General features: G+C 31.9%; 1 protein-coding gene across 1 annotated transcript; it reads right to left on the bottom strand.

The window, feature by feature from the left end:
* Nucleotides 1–1,642: 1,642 nt before the first annotated feature.
* Nucleotides 1,643–9,291, bottom strand: LOC129926526 (uncharacterized). The gene is made up of 3 exons (XM_056031234.1): nt 9,156–9,291; nt 4,892–5,228; nt 1,643–3,111 (listed from the first exon to the last, which is right to left on the bottom strand). The coding sequence occupies exons 2-3, from the start codon at nt 5,222–5,224 to the stop codon at nt 1,837–1,839; spliced, it is 1,608 nt and encodes a 535-aa protein (XP_055887209.1). The 5' UTR covers nt 5,225–5,228; nt 9,156–9,291; the 3' UTR covers nt 1,643–1,836.
* Nucleotides 9,292–10,129: the final 838 nt, after the last annotated feature.

Below are 10,129 nucleotides of genomic sequence, written 5' to 3' on the forward strand. Positions count from 1 at the left end.
AGTCCAGCGCTAGACGAGCGGTCAACCGTGACCAGTGACAGTACACGCCAGTTCGGCAACGACCAGTGTGTAAATATTACGCGATTATTACGGCGATTGTAATCAACCTGAGTGGTCAAGCGACGATCCATCCGGTTCTGGAAGGCCAGTCGAGACCCTGTAAAAGAGCAAGTGTGTTTGAGTCAAGACACTTCACGTCACCTCGCAATGTGACCAGCACTAGGCGAAGTTAGAAACAGCACGGTGTGTGAAGTCAGGCTGAGCAAGGCTAGGTTTTTGGACAGTTAGTGTGATGTTGTTGCCAACTGTACAGTGTTTGTAATGTATTTGAGATTAAATTGCTACTGTTACTTTGGAGCCCTGAGTTGTGAGGTTCTTTGTGTCGTGTGGTGCAGTTAGCAGAGAGTCTGGATAGCAGAGAGATACGTAACAATATGAATGAGTAGAATGGACCTCATTCACCAATCGTAAACAAACAAACATTTAGTCATGTGATCTTATTGATAAAAAAAAAAAAAACGAAAAAAAAAAACTGTCACGTGACAACTATCATGAATTAAACACGAGATAGTAAATTATATAGAAGAGATAGAGCACCACGTGGCTAAATGTTTGTTTACGATTGGTGAATGAGGTCCATTGCAACTGGCGATCAATTAGCACTGTGAGATTGGCGCAAACAAGAGACAGCATCCTCAAAGTCCAAGCTTAAAAGTGAATGAAAATGAAGCTACCGACATTGAAGCCTTAATATTCCAGCAGAAGAAACAAATCTTATATAATACAGACGTTACTAAAATAAAGAAGATGATTACGTCCTACATCTAGTCATGCATGTTAATCAATGACTTAAATTCTGCCAAGTCACTGGTTTTCCTGGCTGACTCAGGCAACCCATTCCATGCTCTAATAGCACTAGGGAAGAAGGAGTATTTGTACAAATTTGTCCTAGCATATGGGACAATGAATGTGCCTTTATTTTTGTGTCTTTCTGAGTATTTTATTAAATTTTGTTTTTTTTTTGTATTTGAAGATTATGGTTCAGTGTTTTATGTATTATTGCTACTTTACTTTTGATGATGAGTGGCAACCTGAACAATGAAAGAAGAAATAATGAAAGAAGAAATGTTTCGGAATTTTAACTTTGACTTTCATTATGTTAGAATAGGTGTTCTGTTTTATGTACGTCTAAAATACATTAAGAAAATAAAAATTGAATGGAGGTTACTTGAGCCCTACAAAAAATATTATCCCTATTATATTATAGTTCGTCCATCGTGGTTCGATGATGACCACTTTGTCATAATGAAAGACTTAAGTACCTGGTATTTGGTCTTGCCATTTGACATTCAGTATTTTTCTCAGACATGTATAATTGCTACTATATTCAATGATTATATCAATGAACAGACATCAGCTCAAGTGTATTTTTATATTAATTTTGAAGTTGAAATGTATCATGTAAATGTAAGATTTCAAATATTTTGATTTTTTTTTCTAGTCAATAATAACAGGATAAAACAACATCAAGAATAATTAACTAATGTGACAATTTTTCTAATTGTCCATTTATTAAATTGAAATAGAAACTTGCATTTTATTTTAAACAAAAAAAAAAAAAAAAAAAAAAAACAAATGACAGAAAATGTACTTGGAAGTTTTGCATAAAGGTCTAAATTGTAGACCATTATTTATCATCTAATATGAAAAAGACCAGTAGTGAATATCAAACAACAACAAAAAGTTACAATTTAAAATAGTTTGTTTTCTCAAGGAACTTAATTAAACATTGAATTTCCACAAAAAGAAAAAAAGGCATAATTGACAACTAACATTTTAGAAAAAAATTATACAACAAATGTTGTTTAAGCTTCCCAATTTCACTGAAAATTCTGTTTCCCTGACGCAAATCTGAATGTTACTTAGTCCATAGCCCTCAGGAACTTCTTTACCCTGAGCTATAGCTTTTGGGTTAACACTCATGCATCCTTTAATTAATTTGATACCCATCAACAGGTTTTTAAAAGCTTTTTGGTCACGATACTGTGTTCTGCACAGCTTGACTATTTTCTCCCACTTTTCTTTGTCTTCTGTCAAATTCAGAATGTTTTCTTCATCTAGCATATCTTTTTTAATTTGAAAGACTAACACTGCAATATGATCTCCACGGCCGGCTGCGCCCCACATGTAAGCGTCTTTGAAATTTTCAGACAAGTATATCCCGTCTCCGCTTGAAAAATCAAGCCCATCTTTGCCATGACCTATTCTAATGCCCCATTCCAAAATTGACTTTGCCCTGTGGTGAGTAGTTCCGTGAAATAGGAACATACTTTCCCTGTCGTCATCTTGTAATTTCATTAAATATTCTTCAATCATTGTAGTTCCTATTCTCTGAGATGAACAGTTCATCATTTTAACATTAAACCATGGGATATTTTCATCAGGTTCATCTCTTTTGCTAGTTGATATTCTTTCTTCAAACCAACAATCAATAGTTTTGTCAGAAAATGGAAATCGATTGCTTGAAATATTGCATAAAAGTGGATGATTCCTAAAAACATACTCTAGGAATCTCTCTCCCCAAAAAGATGGGATCTGTAGTGCTATTAGTTCATGGGGAATGTTTCTAACTATTGCATCAGAGCCTTTCTGTGTGAATCCTAACTTCACTAAATCAGTACAAACACCTGTTGTGCCATCAGAATCGAATTCTAATTCCTTTGATCTTTCATTTAAAAATCTTAAAATATAATATAACACATTATCATGATCCAACATTTTATCATCAAGAGAGTCAAGATAATCCCCATATTTGTTATCTAAACCCAAAAGTTGGCATAAGATATGAGATTCTGAAATAGTTAAATCATCTTTAAAATCTAGGAAATAAGAATGCAATTCATTAAGCTTGAGTTCATCCTTAACAGCACAAATATTTCTTTTTATTTCTTTTAGTTCTTCAACACTTGGGAGAGTATGTTCCTTAAGTTTCAACCCAATGGACCCCTGGGTGTAAAAGTCAAGTACGGTATCAATAGTAGTAGAAAAATCATCTATACCAATCTTCAAATCCAAAAGCCTCTTGGTTTTTCTTGACACGTTTTCATTCAGCTGAAAAGGATTAATATTATTAAAATTAGATTCTGGACAAGATTTTTCAGACTGGGCAATAACAAATGTAACAAAGGCAGCTTGATGCAACAAACTAAAACATGAATACACAAAAGTAAAATCAAGATTACACAAAAGGTAAAATCAAGATTACACAAAGGTAAAATCAAGATTACACAAAGGTAAAATCAAGATTACACAAAAGGTAAAATCAAGATTACACAAAGGTAAAATCAACATTACACAAAGGTAAAATCAAGATTACATAAAAGGTAAAATCAAGATTACATCAAAAGGTAAAATCAAGATTACACAAAGGTAAAATCAAGATTACACAAAGGTAAAATCAAGATTACACAAAGGTAAAATCAAGATTTTGGACTTCATATGGAGACGGAAATGTTATTTTTTTCTCTTTTTTCTTCATGCTTGTCTACACTTTTTTTTTTTGGCCTTAATTAGCATAGAAAAGTCAAGGAAAAGCATGTGAAGGCCATTTGAATTGCTAAAAGACATGAAGTTGAATTCATAAATATTTATTTTTTAATTAAAATATTAGTAATTTTTTAATTTTTTGTTTCAGTTGCTATTAACTTTTTTTGCTCATTTTTAGTAGCACCTTAAAAGAGGAAGAACTACCCTACAAACTGAAGATATTGGAAATCCAATTTAATGATATCGGTATTTTAAAACTTCCAAAAGTTTTGTGCATAGGCTACTTTTTATCTGAAAACAAAGTTTTGTTTTTGGAACTATGTGAAACCATCTTTTCACCTCTAAAATGCACCATTTTTTTAACTATTTATCAGTACTATGAACCATAAAAAAGATGGGGAATCTATATAAGTAAGAGGTGAAAGAAAGAATGGATTTTATGAATTTAGTATACATGGAGTGTTTAAATGTGTTCAATGTATTTAATATCATACTAGTATATAGTAGGCTACTTAAACTAGAAGTCTCTAGACCAGGGGTTCTCAACCAGTGGGTCGCTACCCCCTTGGGGATTGTTTTTGTCTATTCTTCTATAGGTGTGTGTGTGTGCGGGGGGTCGCGGCAGAGTGGGAGATTGTCGAGCATAAAAGGTTGAGAACCACTGATCTAGACCATAGGAAATAACTTTTTTCAAATGAGTGAAAGATTGGCTATTCACCTATTCCTTTGTCCTTAAATAAACTATCCATTTTAATTTAATCACACTTGTTAGGCTAGGCTCCCACTTAACTGTATTTTCACAATCAGTTTATGATTAATCTATTGTACATTTTGCATTTTATATTGGCTTCTTTTACTTAGTAGTTGGCATATTCACATAAGCGATTTGCATACATACATAAAGCGAAGTATATACCTCACAATCAAAGACAAAATTAGTTTTAAATTAAATAGTAAATATTTTTAAAATAATCTCATGATACTGAGTACATACAACAGTGTAATGGAGGTTACGTGAATGTAATGGAACGGGATCTCAAAACAGTGAACATTGATACTGCACCGCACTAGATGGAGAGAGCCTGTGAAAGCTATGGACAGTGACAAAACATGCGTCTCAGCTCTAAATAAAAGCGTGCCATACGAAAAATGGCCGGCTCTTCTACCACCAAAAGTGAAAGCCACCTTAACCTGTGATATATGTGGACTTTGTCTCCACAAAATAGGGCTACACAGTGACATGAAAAGGTGAACCATAGTAGTCCTGCCACTGAGAAGAAGGCCAACATCATCAATGTCAATATTTATTTAGATTTTTACTTATAATAAAAAAAAAAAGCCATACCGTTAAATCCTTGTGGGCTACAAAATACTTCAAAAGAACATTCTTTAATTTTTCTGTGTATGTTGCTGCCAATTCCAATTTCAACAATTCTCCTGTGGTACTGGTAGTTACTTCACAAGGTCTGCAAGTTCTGGCTTTGCTGATAATTGTTTCTACTACAATGTAGGAATAACCAAAGTCATCAATATTCTTTATACATTCCAGTACATGATTTTGTGGCTGCATATTCAAGCTTAAATCTGTAATTTCCTGGATTGTTTTACAAGAAGTTTCTACAAGTGGTATTACTTGTCTTAAATATGGATCCACTATGCCTTGGGAAGTGACAGCCATTTAGCTGTAAAAAAAAAAAATTCTTACTTTATGCACAATAAATAGGAAAGTAAATCAAGTTACTCAATTTATTTCTTTTTAAGAAAGTTGAAATAAAGCAAGTTAGACATTTCTAGGAAAGTTATATATCTAGGTAATACCTATGAAAGTCTATGAGAATATCTTATTACATCATAAATAGAATTTTCTTGACATGCATGTAACTTTATGTAACTTTTCTGCAACTCAACATCCCCCAACTGTAACAATTGGACCATCAACTGCACACGCACTAAATTCCAAAATGGCTCACTCTAAATATAGGCTAGGAAAAACTAGAACACAAGACAGAAGAATCTCAATTCACTTTTTGGCTTTACTGACAAACTGTAGAATATTTGTGTTACACAATTTATTTACGTAAACACAAGTGGTGTTGCACTGACGCGCTAGTGTGCATATAATACCAATGTTGCACAAAATGTTTATTGTTTAAACAGTATTTTTTTTTAAACAGCCTTGACATTGTTTTTTTTTTATAAATGACATTACATATATTACAATTCTTAATATATACATAATTTTTTCAAAACCAATTGCACAAATACATTTAAACTGTTTTGTAAAGCGATGGAAAGAAACATTTTAAAAAATGGACGGGCCTGTCAGTGAAAGAGATTCTAACTTAGAGCAAAAGATGAAAAAAGGATTGGAGGTAACGGCAGAACAACAGACTAAATGAAAAGGTGATATTGGATTTTAAGGGAAAATTTGTGTCAAATATTTCAGAAAATAATGAATTGCACCATAACATTGTTTAACATAATAAATTAAGTTGTCTTTTCTACGATCATCACAAGAAAACATTTTAAATCTGCTTAACTGGTCATGTGGTTCCTTCTTAGTAGTTTTCTTTACCTTGACTACTTATTCTTTTATCTTTCATACAACACTATATAAAACATTTCTCATATCTATCAAAATTTATCTAGCAAATCAACAATATACTCAGCATAAAAACTGAATTACACACACTTTTAAGAAATGGACTATATAATTACAATTTATAGATTACTGGGAAATAGAAATCCATTTCTTATTTATTTTATTCACTATTACATTCTTCATTTCTTTTTATGGATTGAGTGCAATGGCAAATGTGTCAGCCTTCTCATTTCTTTCTAGTTCTATATGTGCTGGTATCCATTGAATAACAGTTTAGTTGTTGGGCTTTATAAGTGCTGTCCTGAGTCATTTCATTTTTTCAAAACAGAACAGAATTACTAAGGTAAGAGTTAGAATCTTAATACTTGTTTTAAAGGAAACAAGGCTCATTGAGACCCTTCAGACACTTCAGTCATATTAATTTACTTCTTTTCTTCCCAACAGAGGTACCATGGAAACAATTATAATCGTTATTTATTATTAGATCTAGATTTAGACCAATTTTGATATCAGTCAATCAGAACTCTAGATAGATAGGATTTCTTGTCTTGATACTTAAACAAATTTGCTTATTCTTGTTTCAAAGATTTTAAATCTTCTTTTTAAATTGAGTATTTGATGCTGCTGGTTTAGAGTGTTAAATCTTGCTTTCAATCATGAGTAAAAACTGAACTTTTTTTTCATGCAGAGAAAACGATTGGCGATGGGCGTGACTTAGGGTGATGTGGCTGAGTGAGCCTTTTAACCAGGAAAAAGTACTACTTTTTTTGTAGCTTTTTTTCCTGGCATAATTGTCATGCACGCTGATGTGGCAGTGACAGGAAGGGATGTAACAATTTGACAAATATGTCAACCACATGGACATGGAGTGCAAGAAATAAAATCATATTGGAAAATTATTTTTCCGTGACCTGGTGACGCATTTACTATCACCACAGATTTGCTAGTTAGTTGATAAGACAGGCCACAAAGTAGCAATGTGCATCTCAGGTTTAATAATAAGTAATGACACACAATTATAATGGATTTCTTTTGAAAATTTTTACTGAAGTTTAAAAAGTTACAGCACTTGAAGCATTTAAAATGTGTGTGTGTCATTTTTTAAAATGCGACATTACTTTATAAAAGAAAAGAATGTTTGTTACCTTCTAACTCAAGTTTCAAAATTATAAAAAGAACCATACCAATTCATGCATTTCTGTTTAAAATTTTATTCAATTATCTTTTATGGTTCAAAAGTGACAGACTTTTCAAGTGTGAAAAAGTACTTCATTGTCGATTGTTTCTTTTCTACATGTAACCCCATTTTAATATTAAATACAAATTCTGCCTATCACACGTTTGAAATTAGGATAAATATTAGGACATGTTCATGCATTGCTGATGAAAATTCCATTCACTTATCTGTAAGGGTTAAAAAGTTATAGCATTCTCATAGTAAAATGTTTTGGCCACAAATTATTTTTGTATATATACTAAACCAGGGGCTCTCAACCTGTGGGTCGGGACCACCTTAACTCTTTCTCTCCTAACTGACGCTACCAGTGTTGATTCTACCAGAATGTGGTAAATACTTACGGAGAGCAAGAGTTATGGGTCGAATGACCATTTCCCAGGGGTCGCTTATTTATATTACCATCGGAAAATTGTTTTTTTTTTTTTTTGGCTATTTTTCATCCGAAGTTTGTGTTTGCTTGTTTGTTATTAACGTCTTGTAACAAGCATATTTGTACCATAATTGATATACATTTACTCAGCTTATATTATTTTCAAACAAATAATAAAATGATCGTTAAGCATCAATAAAATAAAATAAAAAGTGTGGGTGACAAATATACATCTAAAACGAAAATTTAATTAATAATATGCCATCGTTTTATAAGAAATTCATTATGGACCAACTCATGAACATAAACTTAGAACAAACATGTCTTCTGATATTATCCATCAGATAATTCAGGAAATGATTTTAATATTAGGTTCATCATAACTCACTTTATAATTCATTGATAGCAACAAAAGCACTGCCAAAAGCTTTATGTAAATAGTTTTCCATACTAATCAATACTTAAATTAAACTTTCAATATAAAAAAAAAACATGCAATAAAAGTTTAATAAATAAATGAAAATCATAAAATATGCACTGATTTTTTAATTTAATCATTTTTTTTACATTAAATAAAGCTTTTGTTATGTTCGAATTTCTAACAATGAATTGACATGGATATAAAATATATATATATATATATATATATATATATATATATATATATATATATATATATATTGATAAAGATTTTATAAAATTAGCTAAATGACATTTACCTAGGCCTATGAATAGTACGAATGAACAAAAACAAATTCAAAATTATGTTTGGGGTCACGGTCACTTTTTAGTGGAAAACTGTATTGGGGGTTATGGAGCTGAAAAGGTTGAGAACCACTGTACTAGACTGACTAGACATAGGACATAGGCAAAATTATTAGACACTAAAAATAAAAATGTCATAAAACTTCTGTTCTAGATTAATCTAGATCTAGTAGCTTAGAAACATAGATCATGATAATCATAAATGACATATTATATTGTCATTTATCAAAAACATTCAGTTTAAAAAGTTGTTCTACCTAAGGCTTAAGCCTTAGTTTAGTCCATTTTTCTACACATAAAAAGGCATAACTTTGCCCTTATATAACATAGAAAGATAAATGTGGTTATACATCATGCATGATCATTGTAACCCTCTCTCTGAGTCTCTGCAAGCTCTACATAATTAAATAGCTTCTGTTCATATATATTTATTTTGAATTTTTGTCAAAGTACCTAATATAAGTATATAAAAAATATAAACTCAGATCTAGTGTCAGTGTCTAATAAACTCTAACTTAAGTAATAGCCTAAACTAAAGGCCTAAAGTTTAATTTAATAGGTCTAAGTCTAAGTCTATCTTATCTTATCTTTAATAATCTTATAATAATTGAAGTAATTGACCCACTAAAATTTACCTTCAGATAGTGAGATACTAGTAGATTTCACTAAAGAAAATTTTCTATACAGATCTAGCGTAAGATCTATAGCTAATCTAGATCTAGTCTAGAATTTGTAGGGCGCTGTTTGGGTGATGACCAAGACTTTCGTGGTCACTATAAGCTGACGAGTCACAGTGATAATCCACATAGTCTATGTTTTTTTATATTGTTGTTGTTTAATAAACCCAGCCGAGAGTGTATAAATGTAAAGAATATTAGCTATAAGTACTGTTGCTCTAATCTGGGTCGGACTTGAGTATGTGGAGACCCCGGGGCAGAATATTTGTGGAAGTTCTGGTCCCAATACTTTTTCGAAAGCTTTAATTATTTTTTTTTTTAAATCCACTTAGTTATAATACTATCTGTAAAAACATGCAATATTTTAGAAGAAATATAGTAGCCTACTTGTAATTTCAATACAGGGCCTAATTATCCGATTAAAAAAAATTTTTTTTTTAGTAGGCCTATTAAAAAATAATACTGTTTTTGATATATTTTTTAGTTTGTGGAGGGTAAGGGCCTGCACATTCCTCGTCCCATATGCTAGGACAAATTTGTACAAATACTACTTCTTCCCTAGTGCTAAATAAGTATATTACTCATTATTAGGGCATGGAATGGGTTGCCTGGGCTAGCCAGGAAAACCAGTGACTTGGCAGAATTTAAGTCATTGGTTAATATGCATGACTAAATGCATGACGCGTAGGACGTAATCATCTTCTTTTTTGAAGTAACATCTGTATTATATAAGATAAGGTTGACTCACTACCGTTGATCATTTAATTATCTATAGGCTATTACGAACAAGTGGAAAATTGTTAACTACGACAAAGTTGCCAACCATAAAATTACCCTACTCATTGTGTCTCGAAAGACAAGGGGCATAGGCATCATGGGCCTAGGTAAATCACTAGTTTTTGGTTTCTTCTTGACGTGACTGCAGCATTTTG

This window comes from Biomphalaria glabrata, chromosome 5 (assembly GCF_947242115.1).
Source record: "Biomphalaria glabrata chromosome 5, xgBioGlab47.1, whole genome shotgun sequence".
Taxonomy (NCBI): domain Eukaryota; kingdom Metazoa; phylum Mollusca; class Gastropoda; family Planorbidae; genus Biomphalaria; species Biomphalaria glabrata.

Excerpts from the sequence above, each read along its gene's own strand:
- LOC129926526 (XM_056031234.1), bottom strand. The coding sequence starts at position 5,224 with ATGGCTGTCACTTCCCAAGGCATAGTGGATCCATATTTAAGACAAGTA. Across the intron at positions 3,112-4,891 it reads TAGCCCACAAGGATTTAACG|CTGAATGAAAACGTGTCAAG; the intron begins GTATGGCTTTTT and ends AATCCTTTTCAG.